Source organism: Triticum dicoccoides, chromosome 2B (genome assembly GCF_002162155.2).
Source record: "Triticum dicoccoides isolate Atlit2015 ecotype Zavitan chromosome 2B, WEW_v2.0, whole genome shotgun sequence".
Lineage (NCBI taxonomy): Eukaryota > Viridiplantae > Streptophyta > Magnoliopsida > Poales > Poaceae > Triticum > Triticum dicoccoides.
Window position 1 is genome coordinate 3,439,113 of NC_041383.1, and position 12,798 is coordinate 3,451,910.

General features: G+C 46.0%; 1 protein-coding gene, 1 long non-coding RNA gene and 1 pseudogene across 2 annotated transcripts; 2 read left to right on the forward strand and 1 right to left on the reverse strand.

Annotated features, from left to right (window-relative positions):
- Positions 1-466: 466 nt before the first annotated feature.
- Positions 467-3,488, reverse strand: LOC119361667 (germacrene A hydroxylase-like). Its single transcript, XM_037626799.1, has 2 exons — positions 2,577-3,488; positions 467-1,090 (listed from the first exon to the last, which is right to left on the reverse strand). Exons 1-2 carry the CDS (start codon positions 3,483-3,485, stop codon positions 467-469), a joined length of 1,533 nt encoding a protein of 510 aa, XP_037482696.1. The 5' UTR covers positions 3,486-3,488.
- A 2,164-nt stretch (positions 3,489-5,652) lies between these two features.
- Positions 5,653-12,798, forward strand: part of LOC119361665 — a 30,050-nt pseudogene continuing 22,904 nt past the window's right edge.
- Positions 8,731-11,877, forward strand: LOC119361670. The gene is made up of 6 exons (XR_005172937.1): positions 8,731-8,842; positions 9,339-9,396; positions 10,018-10,208; positions 10,321-10,643; positions 10,868-10,963; positions 11,395-11,877. It is a non-coding gene; the product is annotated as an uncharacterized LOC119361670 (long non-coding RNA).

The following is a 12,798-nucleotide window of genomic DNA, read 5'->3' on the forward strand; positions in this document are numbered from 1 at the left end:
ATTCCAAAGTTTCTATGTTGACGAGCCAACTTAACATCTTCATAATTGCCAAGGGAGATGGTGTTGTCACAACTACAAGGTGGTCGGGTGTGCACAACAGGGATAGCATATGATTGTCTGCATATTTAAGTATGGTTGATGTCATTTGTGCGTGGAGAAGAAAATAGATATGAGGAAGCAAGGAAGGAAGTCAATGGTGAGGTGGCATGGTAAAGCAAGTGATATGATTGAGGCAGTGATCGGCTGTTGCTATCGGGTGCCGGCCAAAGGAGGTAGAATGAGTGGATGGGATGCCAAGAAAATAGTTTTAGTGAATCATCTTTAATCCTTTCTAATATATTTTTCTAGTACAGAAATGGAATGTGTGCCATTCCATTATTTTGGTCAATGCAACATATTATTACACAAATAATCTCGTTCATAAGGATATATATATTTCCGTGTGCTTGAACATTTCTATATATGCCTACATGTCCTTGATGCACCCACGTGGAATAGCTATCAGTTGTAGGTCAGAACTTCTACCTACAGTCATCCCGAATTTTTCAGACATATCCAATGACTCTGGACTTGCCCCCCCAGGAAGCACCCAATCAAAGTGATAGAGCAGGTTTGCCAAAGTGATCTCTAAGGTTGACGCGCCGAATAGCATCCCAAGACATTGCCTTCGTCCAGCACCAAAGGGGGTGAATTCAAAGTGTGTCCCATTGTAATCTAAGTTGTTGTTCTCAAACCTCTCTGGCAAAAAGGCTTCAGGGTGTTTCCAGTACTTCGGATCCCTAGAAACTGCAAAGACATTAATTAATATAGTGGCGCCTTTAAGCATCTCATAACCCATAAGTTTACAATCCATTCTGGCCATCCGTGGGATTACTGGAGCTGGTAGGTGCAACCTAAGAACCTCCTTAATGACCATTCGCATGTAGTGGAGGTTTCCAAGGTTACTATTTTTTATGATTGTTTGATCTTGACCTAATAATTTTCTTATCTCTAGTTGAGCCTTAAACATTGTTTCAGGATGACGGACGAGCTCTGACATAGCCCATTCCAAAGTTGTTCCCGTCGTATCTGTGGCACCAGAAAATATATCCTGCAAATGAAAATTAAGGTACGTTAAATTAGCTCATACTTCTATATGCCGCACTTATAATGAAACAATTTGTGAAACAAAACCTTTCATTTGAAAAAATTGTATGTGGTATTTTGAAGTGAACTAAAGGATTTTTTTACATACTTTGAAGCCTAAATCCCCTTACAAATGATTTGAGAACATTTCGAGGCACTCAAGGCAAGTAACTTCTCTAGGTATGATATCATGTGAGGCCATATGCCTCCCCTCGGGTTACACTTGACAGAGAAAGAGGTGAAAGATCACAATTGCAAAAATGAGATATTCAAGTTTATGAGGAATATGATTTCTGAGTGGTTTGATCAGGATGTTTGTTTATTCTTATAGAAAACATCACCACTTTATAGTCGACATAGGCATCTCTATAGTGGCAAAAGGAATAACAAACTTAATAAAGCAACATAGGTTATCTTCATGAGCTTTCACAAAATTCATAGCAGCGCATGATTTCCTCGATTGCTAATGATGTGATAAAACTTACAAAAACCCATTTCATGCTAGGAAAATATTGTGGAAGGGCTTATTACTCATGGGTTGCATCAAAAGACAAGGGATTCTCAAAATTGATTTTGGCAAGACTGATGACAATGTAAAGTGAATGTTCATTCCACGACCAATGTTTATGGAATCTTTCCCTTTATGTGATGTCACTTGAAGGTAAAATGTGTGCAAGGTGGGTTCTTTGGTGTGAAAATCAATGATGATAAAGAACATTACTTCCAAGAATAAAAAGATCTCCATCAAGGGTTCTTTATTTTCATTAGTGTCGCTCAACATTATGGCGGATATGTTTGTTGCAATATTAAAAGAAAGAAGGATTAAGGTCAAAGCCATGGTGTTCCACCCAGGGGGGTCATGATAGAATATATGTACTCATTATGAGGTTCATACCCTTATATTGCTACACCATGATAATGGATAGACAAATAGCATGGCGTTCGTGTTATGAGTTTCTTTGAAAATACTTAACAGTAAAGATTATAATTTTCCACAAGGGTGAAATCTATAAAGCTAACAGATATAATGTGTGGACAACATCAATGTCTAGGTCTTTGGTTTGTCAAGTATGTTTTTTTCCTTATATTATCTTGTATTTGGATCTGCTACACGTGTCTTTGCAATAGTGATTGGAAAGCAAAAGACCGGGTTGAATTCATTCACACTATGATTCACATGTTTATGAGGTCATTTGAATCTTATCGAATGTTACTACAGTTTCTGGGGGGTCATCAAAATTTCCGGTAACAGGTGGGTTACCAGAAATTCTGAGCAGAAAGAAATAATCTTGAAATGTATGACATAGATAATGTTAACTAAATGGTTAATGATTTAAGTTTGCAGGAACAAAAGTAATCAATCTTTCCTATCTCGTGTCATATGCAAAATTTGTGCCGTTGTTTGCATCAGCTAGCAGTAAAAAGAAGTTTCTTTTGTTAAAAATACTCACAAATAAGACGGCGCATATGCTCTCCGTGGTTAGAGGGAATGCCAACGAATCATCCTTCTGTAGCCTGAGCAGCACGTCCAGCAGGTCCTCGTCGTGGGTGCTTGAGGCGCCATCACCAGCAGCTCGCGCGGCCTTGCGCACCTCGATCACGTTGGCGATGATGCATTGCATGTGGCTGTAGCTCCTCTTCATGCGCCGCGCGCCGAAGCTGAGCCACCGTGCCAACCGCGACGACGGGAAGAGGTCGACGAGGCAGAAGCCGCCTAGCAGGGTGAGCACCACCTCTAGCTCGCGGATGTACTCGTCCTGCTGCGTGAACCTGCCGCCGAACACTGCCCGCGACACGACGTTGTTGCTGAGCTCCATCATCTTCTCGCTGATGTTGATGCTGCCGCCGGCCGCCGCAGCAGTGGCGATGTCGGCCAGGAGGTTGCCAACCTCCTTTGGCCGGATGCTCTCCATGCGCCTGACCTGCATGGAGCTAAGCAGCTCCACAATGCAGACCTTGCGCATCTGGCGCCAGTGGTGGCCGTAAGGGGCGAAGATGATGCCCCTGCCGCCATAGCCGGCGATGTCCTGCGTCGGCGTGCCCGGCCTGGTGGCGAACGCGAGGTCGTTAGTCTTCATCACCTGCGCCACCGCCTCGGCGCTGGAGATCACCACGGCGTCGACCTCGCCTAGCTTGAGGTGCATCATTGGCCCATATCGGCGACACAGCCGCGTGATTTTCCGGTGTGGGACGAGGCTAACGACGTGGTGGAGGCTGCCGATTATCGGTAGTGTCCATGGCCCTGGCGGCAGCTGGTGCTTCTGTGGCTTGTTCTTGCCGCCGGCGCCGGCGAGCTTGAGAAGCCAAAGGGCAAGCGGCGTGCCTAGTGCAATGAAACACAAGCTGAACCACCCCTCCATGGCAGGCAGCTTTGCAAGTGCAGTGGTAGTGGTACTGATAACTTGCATGTCTGGACTCTGCTGGCGACAGAGGAGCTTTCTCTCTCTGGCTGCTAAGTGAGTATACAGTATGAAAGTTTGGGCCGTTTTCTCTTGTCTGGCTACGAAGATTGCAAATTGGTCTCAGCGATGGGGTTAGTACAAAAGGAATTACACGCATCAAACTCCACTTTCTACATTTCAAATCAATTTAGTTCTATTTAAATTTCTCTATAGAAAAATTAATGAGCTAATATGTAGGAGTACAACACGACCAAACTATATTTAATGATGCATATAGTGGAACTAATTTGGGATTGTAAATTTTGACTTATAACAAAGCTCTATGACTTTAAATAATTTATGGCGAAGAAAGAGAGAGCGGCGTTTGGATCCTGGGCTTCGATGAGCCCAGGTGTGAACAATAAATTCGTTAAAAATAGTAAAAAAAAATCAAAAATCATATTTTTTTGTGATGAAAGATGCTTGAGTGCGAGATGTCCGTGCCAAATGTGGTGAAGTTTGGACATTTTAGGAGCTGTCTGCAAAAAACAATCAGGCATGTGAGCAAGTTTGATGTTGTGCACTGTTCCGAGGTCGTTTTGTCTTTTTTGACATGGCTCATCGAATGTCCAAACTTCACCAAATTTAGAACGGGCATCACGAACTCAAGCATCTTGCACAAAACAATTCGGAAGCTATGTGGTGAAGCTTCTAGCAATATTGTTCTGGTTTATAGCACTATAGGTCTGGTTTGGTTTGTGATTGCATCTTCCTTCAAAAAGCATACAAGTTGTTTTTTCCGCCGGACGTATCTTTTAATACTAAAACATACATGCTCTTTTTCTGGCGGCTATGAGGGTGCTTGGATACGTTTTAGTCCCATGACTAAAAGTAGTGGGACTAAAATTTACTAGCCTCACCCATGCTTGGATACAAATACTAAATAGATTAAAATCGAGTTAAAGAGCATTTATTATCCTCCAAACACTCCAATCCAGAACTTGCATGTGTTAAAGGAGGGGGGTTAAATGAGGAGAGAAAGGACTAATCCACATTTTAGTAGGGTTCTCCTAACTAAAAAATTTTAGTCTCAAGACTAGTTCTACCCTCTCTTTAGTCAGGGGTGATTGGAACTTTAGCCTCTAGAAGAGACTAGTTTTAGTCAGACTAAAAATAGTCCCTTGGATCCAAGCATGCCTTATGTGGCGAAGCTTCCGGCAGAGAAGGTTTCTCTTTTCTGGCTGCTAGCTGAGTATGAAAGTTTGGGCCGCTTTCTCTTTTCTGGCTGCTAACTGAGTATGAAAGTTTGGGCTGCTAAGAGTGCAAATTGGTTTCCCTGGGTTAGTGCAAAAGTCATTAGAAGCATCGAACTCCACTTTCTCCATTTCAAAGTAATTGAACTTCATGAGCTAATACATACTGTTGGAATCGAGGATCGACAAACAATCACAGAAACAAGAGGAGACGGATTTTGCCGGGCGACAAACACCCGTGGCGACGGACACCCGCCCCGGCGATGAACGCCGGGGCCCTTTTTTTTTCTTCCTCTGTATTTCACCAACTCGGCTCGGCACATACCGCCGAACTTTTGCATCCGAGTACACGGGGGGCTTTTTATACCCAAGCTAGCTCCAATGCACACACTCACAAGCCAGCCACAATGCTCGTCCACTAACCCATGCATGCATCCACTAACAAAACCACTACATGCACGTCCTTATCCATCGCTCGTGCATCCATGCATTGACATGCACTAATAGCCCACAACTCTAGCTAACAGCCGCTGCGCCTTACGAGCCGGACTCGGAGCGCACGCATGCACCGGACACCACTGCCACAGGCATGGCTTATTGCTAACACTCACCCACTAGGAATTTATATTTGATGATGATGGTAAATTATGCCTGATAGCAAACCTAGGAATTTATATAATTTAGAGCGAAGAAAGAGGTCTAGTACTGTACACTATTTTTGTCACCAATTTAGTTCTGTACACCAATAAATCTCGACTTGTATATAGTTGCATACACTAGGCAGTTCATGAGTCATCAGGTTCACAGTTTCAACAGAACTTGGAGGTGATCACATCACATACATATACCGCGTCTCACTCCAAGCTGCGCTTGCCAACAGCTTGTAGCCTGCCATGGAGGGTTGGTTAAGTTTGTGTTTCATAGCTCTATGCACGCTTGTTGCCCTCTGGTTTCGCAAGCTCTCCTGTGGAAAGAGAAAGCCACGGCTGCCTCCTGGGCCATGGACTCTTCCGATCATCGGCAGCTTGCACCACGTCGCCAGCGTGCTCCCGCACCGCAGGATGATGGAGATGTCTCGTCGGCATGGTCCGCTGATGCACCTCATGCTCGGCGAGGTCCCCACGGTGATCGTCTCCAGCGCGGAGGCGGCGGCGCTGGTGATGAAGACCAACGACCTTGCCTTTGCTGGCCGGCCTCGCAGCGCGACGCTGGACATCTTCGGCTGCGGCGGGAGGGGCATCGTCTTCGCCCCCTACGGTGACCCATGGCGCCAGATGCGCAAGGTCTGCACCATGGAGCTCCTCAGCTCCAAGCAGGTGAGGCGTATGGACGGTATCAGGCCAGACCAGGTGGGCAGCCTTCTCCATTATGTCGCGGACGCGGCATCCACGGGTGCCGTCGTCAACGTCAGCGAGAAGGGATTTTTTTATAGGCGTGGAGGAGGGAAGTTTGTAATCATGCATTATTATCGTCAAGTTCTGAGTAATTAATAAGTAACTAAAGAAATATGTAAGACGCTTTTCAGCTTAAGCTGAAAAAAGTCTTATATATTTAGTTGCGGAGGGAATATAAAACAAAGCAAGACATATGATGGACTGAGCCGTATTTACAATTTACGCACGCATGGGCATGGCATCCATCCATCCATCGCTAAACGTTCTCCGTCGCATCGCTAATTCTCCTCACGCACGCGCGGCACCATCAATCAAATCACGCACGTGCTTTCTTCTTCTTCTTTTCTTTTCTTTTTCTTTTCGATCCTGCAGCGCGCATGCATGCCGTCGAGAGTAGCTAAAGGACGCCACACATTCATGCCGGTCACCCCTCCTCACGGGCGGCATTGATGCCGGTGCCGCTTCCATGCCGACGCGGCGCCGGCTCCTCGTGGTCATTCTGCCTGCACCGGAGTCCTTCCGACCCGCCGCATCCTCCCATACCGTCTGTGATGCTACCATGACGCCATCTACCAACTCCTCCACAACCACCCCGCCCATTCGACGCACGACTCTTGGATCAGCCGGTGGTACAAATTCGCGCCAAACATCGACGCGCACGCTAGGGAAACTCAAACTTTCTCCAAACGCCAAATCTTGCCCCTCAATGACCCCCGCACTAGCCGTTGGACTCGTACAACCTAAACGCAACAGCACCTCATGTGTTACTTTTTTCATTTCAAAATAACAAACTTCGATATATATTAACCTCACACTAATAACACATGGATGGATGAAATCTCAAATAAATTACACCACCCCTATATACCTAGCTAGGCGGGCGAGAGACACATGTTGTGTAAACCAATGTCAACGATTTCCCGATGGATAGAACCCTTTTTTTTTACACGCGTGCAATGCTCTCCCCCCACATCGCCGGCGCCCCCTTGCCGGGCATCGATCCGTGGGTTGACCAATCAGTACAGAGCAACACCCGAAACAAAATCCCCACGCATCTAAGCCGTTAGATGTGGCGGACGGCTGGGATTGGCCGGAGAGTCGATCGATCCGCTGGCCGACCAATGAGGGAGCCTACCACGAATCCATCCCCGCCAGCTTCTCACGATTGATTGCGCGGGCCATCCGATGTCGACAAACGGACGGACGGACGAGATCGGGCGAAGACGATGACGATCCGATCGACCAATTAGAAGGAGTCCGCTACAACGCTCCTCTCTCAAAATTAATTAAATTTGTGCGCGCGCGGGCCGTCTCCTCGTCTCAAAAGAAAGAAGAGGAGAGAAAAAGGAAAGAAAATATATTGGAAACGAATCCCATCCCCCATTGCATTGATTCGTAGAGAAAGAAGGAAAATGTCAAAAGAAGAGAAAAGGAAAGGAAAACGCATCCCATTCCCATCCCCCACCCATCTCTCTCCCCTCGCCGCCGCCGTCGTCGCGATTCCGGCGAGTTTCGGCGGCACGCAGCAGCGCACCGCCGACACCACCTCGCTCCGGCCCTTCCTCCTCCCCGTGGCTAGGGTCGCGGGCATGTCCCTGGCTCGAGCTGCTCAGATCCACGCCGCCGTCCTCCTCCACAACCACGCAGCGGCGGCGGAGGACGCGAAGGAGCCATGCCATGGACCCCAAACCCTTGCTCGCGGCCATGGATCTGCAGGCAGGAGGAGTCTTCTCCCTCCATGGACATGGAGGTCCGCCGTGGAAGAAGGCCTGGAGCTCGTCATGGACGAGAAAACGGCAGAAATCTGAAACCTTTTATTCAGAAACTCTTCTTCAGAGAAAATATGCCCATCCATATTTGCAGACTTGCTCCAACTCTTCTTCAGAGACGAGAAAACTGCAGAAATCTGGAACCTTTTACTAGTTCCTTCTTTATTCAGATAACTGCAGCAGATTTATCTTAAGGTTGATGATAGTAACCACACATACTAACTTGATAATCTTGATCTCCTCAGGAGCAAGACCACCGCTGCTCGACGCCATGGAGATCGATCGTCAAGGTATCTCTCTTTGCTCTCTCTCTCATGTCCTGCGTGGCGTTTTCACTAGTGCAACAACTTGCATGTCTCCAGTATGAGATTCGACAAGACAAGATGAGCTCTTGTACCGATAATTATTCTGCTGGCCTCACAAGTTAGCCTATCTATATATGGGTATTATGTCTTCTTGTCTAATTATGTCACTTTGTATGGATCCCCGGTCCGGTCTCTTCTCCCTCTCTGACCCACCCCGGTCTCCATGACCAGGACCATTACCAGGACTCCAACTCCTCCATGGAAGGGCCACCAACAGCTCCGGTCTTCTCCATGGACTCCAACTCCTCGGATGCACTCCCTGATGCATCATGCGCGCATGCCTACAAGGAGGCTCTGCTTCTTCCTGGGTCGCCATGGGATGGAAGGCATGCTCTGCTTTTCAATGCCCATCTACCCGTGTTTGCTTGCTGCTGCAACTTGTATTCGGACCGAGCTAGACAAAACTGCAAAAATCTCATACTTTTACTTCCTTCTTTATTCAGAAAACTGGAAACTCTGCAGCAGATTATTCTTCAGGTTGATACTAACTTGGCAATGTTGCTGTTCCGAGACCCCGCTGCCGCTGCCGCTGCGGACGCCATGGAGACCGTCAAGGTATCTCTCTCATGTCCCGACCATCAATTACCAAAGTCTTCCAGTATGAGATACATGCCGATTAGAGCAACAACAAAACGACACCAAAAAGATCACTTTTCACTATGATAAAAGCTCCATTTTTCATACCCAAGTCTTCACATGTATTACAGAAGAAGAAGAAACAACTCTGAAAAAGCTCCATGTATCTCATACAAGGCATGATCTCATACCCAAGTCTTCACATGAGCAAATTCCTTCATAAAATAAAATAAAATACTGACACAAGCATGCATAGCAAATCTTACAATTTGAGGGAGCACTAGGAAACTTGATACTCCATATTTTGCTTGCTTGCTTGCTTGCTGCAACTTATCTTCACAGACAGACAAAACTGCAGAAATCTGAAACTTTTAGTTCCTTCCTTCTTCAGGAAACTGAAAACTCTGCAGCAGATTTATCTTCAGGTTGATGATACTAACCAAGCATACTAACTTGATAATGTTGGTGTCCTCAGGCGCAGACTGTTGTGTGCCGCCTCTTCCATGGGCGTCCACGCCATGGAGCTCCTTAAGGTATCCCTTATGTCGTGTGTCCCGGCCATCAATTACGTACCCATAGATGCTGCTTGTTTTCACAAGATTTGACAAGACAACATGAGCTCTTGTAGCGATTCCCACATGCTAGCCTTTCTATGGCAATTATGTCTGGTCTTATTACATCACTTTGTATGGAGCGTACAACTTTGTTTGCTACAGAATATATAGCACCATCCTGAAATACTACTCTACTATTTCATTTGTGATCACACCCCTGCACAACAAGCCTTCCAATCTGCTAAGTTTTGCCTCTCTTGCTGTATGTATGTATGTATATGTATGGGCAAAATGATGACAGGTGCAGACCTGAGCTGCCTGCCATGTCGTTTATAATAAACACACACTTGTAATAGTAAGATAACATGATATTCAAATTGCGTAAGATTGCAATTCCTCTCTCTTGCACTGGTAACACTATCACATATACTCCCTCCGTAAACAAATATAAGTGCGTCTAGATCACTAAAGCGGTGATGTAAACACTCTTATATTTCTTTACAGAGGGAGTACTAGTTATGTATTTCCATTTCTTAAATGCTGCCATGTCCCTTGGTGTGACTCCATTTCTCTGCTTTGATGTTGATGTTTGCCCAACAGACACCCTCAATGATGACCAAGGTGGAGTGCAGGACATCGAGGACATGATATGAACCGCCGTTCCAGACGCCCGCCTCGGGGAAGGAGCACTCCATCCCGCTGATAACAATGTTTTGAAAGAGGAGATGACGGATTTGGTGGAGGAGAGGAACTCCCTCAAGGACGAAAAGAGGAGCCCTGTGTACAGAAAAGTATGTGATGTTTTACGAATCACCATCGCAGCAACCTTACTATGGCCTGACATTCCCTTTTGTCGACGGTCTTGACTGTAACTCAAGTGCTTGTGATGTTGCATTCTAGCAGCTTGTGATGCTGCTTTGTCAAGTGCTTGTGTGGTGGTTTCGATTTGACCTAGAAGACCGCCGCTTCGCTCCTCCGGGTCTGCTTATTCCCGGGTCGCCGCTGCTCCCACGATGGAGCAAACGCTTGTCTTGTTTTTCTGTAGCATTCACCATGCATGTCTCGTGTGATCCTTGTGCAGGCCGTATTGCACTAATTGTACTACGGTGGTCTGATGACACCTTCCCTTGTCCATGGAGGATCCTCAATAGGCAAGAACAAGTGCCACCGCTGATCCGAAGCTCGTGCCAGGGGAAGGGATTCTGTCATTGCCTTCTATGTGGGTGGTGAGTGCAGGCTCTGCTCATCCTAGTTCAGCATTCATCATCAGTGGCCCTTACTCCCTCTCATGCCCATCCATATTTGCTTGCTTGCTTGCTGCAATTTATGTTCAGAGACGACTAAACTGCAAAAACCTGAAACTTTTAGTTCCTTCTTTCTTCAGAAAACTAAAAACTCTGCAGCAGATTTATCTTCAGGTTGATACTAACGACACATACTAACTTGATAGTGTTGGTGTCCTCGGGCGTAGACCACTGTGTGCAGCCTCTTCCATGGACGTAGCAGCTGCTCCGACCCCGCTGCCGACGCCATGGAGATCGTCAAGGTATCTCTCTTTGCTCTCTCTCTCTCTCTCTCATGTCATGCGTGTCCCGGTCGTCAATTACCCGGAGATGTTGCTTGTTTTCACTAGTGTACAACAATTTGTCTAGTACGAGATTTGACAAGCCAAGATGAGATCTTGTAGCGAAAATTCTTCTGCTGGTCACACAAGTGAGCCTATCTATGGCAATTTTGTCTTGTCTTGATCAGGTCCAACACTTAACTTTCATTGTGTGGAACTGGAACGAGCACTTTGCATTCCTAGGCTGGTGAATAAGTATGCATTGTTTTTAGGGGAAGATGTTGTCTTGTTAATTCCTGTAAATTCCCTTTGACACAAGAGAATTGTTGTGTGGCTTACTGCTGAGAAATCTGACATTCCTCTGATGCATTACATTGCCTCTGCACTAGACTGATCTTTTTATGTCCACCCAGATTGCATTCCTCGGGAAGATACTCCTTTCGTCCATCAAACCTACCGGACATGATGGAAAATCTCCATCGCGCACGACACCGGTCATTTTCTCTTGCCAAGCGGTGCTGCAGAAGTTGACGCGGTTTGGGCTTGAAGATGCACACGATGGCACCGTCGTCCTCGTGCTTTCTTCGCTGATGAAGATGCACTGGATGGCGTCGTTGTCCTCGGGCTCTCTCCGCTGATGAAGATGCACTGGATGGTGCAGTCGTCCTCGGGCTTTCTCCGCTGATAAAGATGCACTGGATCTCGGCGTCATCCTCGAGCTTTCTCCATTGATGGGTTAGGTTTCAGAATTAAGCCATTTATGTAGTAGTTTGGCTCTGTCATGTTGTAATGTTTGTGATGGAAGGACGCGAAGTACCTGTGCTTCCTGGGATGTGTAGTGGACTCGAGATGTTTTTTATCACCTCATCTGAGAAGTAGTTGATGCGTGCGTGTTCCTGTTTGATCAAATCTGGTGGAAGTAACATCTTCATTGTGAAGGTTGGGATGTGAAATGATGTGCATCGTTATGGGAATTTTCTTTCTGGGTTAACTGCATCAAGAGTTAAGTTGATCATATTATTAATTGCATCAAGGAATTCCTGAGCTGTTTGTCGGTGTTTTGTATGGTACAACAAGAAAATTTTCATTGCCCTAGGAGAGGAGAGTACCGAGTTTGTCGGTGTCAAGAATGAATGAGTGTTCTCTGGGTTTTTTCAATTATAATCTAACAAGTTATGAAAAAAATGTTCAATGCAGGGACTTTGAAACTTGCCAACCTGGTAATTGGATTGGAGCTGGTGTTTTTATGCAAGGAATGCACTTGCAAACCTGGTGTCTTATCTTACATGAGAAAATCAAATTGTGAACAGAAAAAACCTTTTATGCTAGGAATGCACTTGCCAACCTGGTGTCTTATCTTACATGAGAAAATCAAATTGTGAACAGAAAAAACCCACCCGGCTATATAGAACGAGTCGTGTCTTAGATGAGCAAATTCTTTCAAACAGATAAAAATAAAGATACAGACACGAGCAAATGGGAAGAAGTTACTGCATACACGCATGGAAAGTGCCGGGCTAACTTTACGTGGCCGGCGTAATTTCTGGGAGCGCTGGGACTAAATCGTTTGTGCAGTACATACCATACGATACCATAGAGAGAGTCAGAGAGGGAATCCATCACGCGTGTGCGTCAATCTGGCGACAAGGAAGGAAATTAAAGGAATAATTACTGCATGCAGCTAGCGTTTTCCACGGCTGGATGAATACACCTCTTTCCTTCCTTCCTTCAAGAGAGCCTCCCTTGATTCCCTCGTCTTCCTCCTTGAAACTAGGCACCCATTAATTCTATCCTCTTCCCAAACCGACGCATCCGTC

What these genes read in the sequence shown, in the direction of transcription:
- LOC119361667 (XM_037626799.1), bottom strand. Translation starts at nt 3,485, where the DNA reads ATGGAGGGGTGGTTCAGCTTGTGTTTCATTGCACTAGGCACGCCGCTT. An exon ending in GCATATGCGCCGTCTTATTT is followed by an intron (nt 1,091 to 2,576) that starts GTGAGTATTTTT and finishes TTTCATTTGCAG; the next exon opens with GATATATTTTCTGGTGCCAC.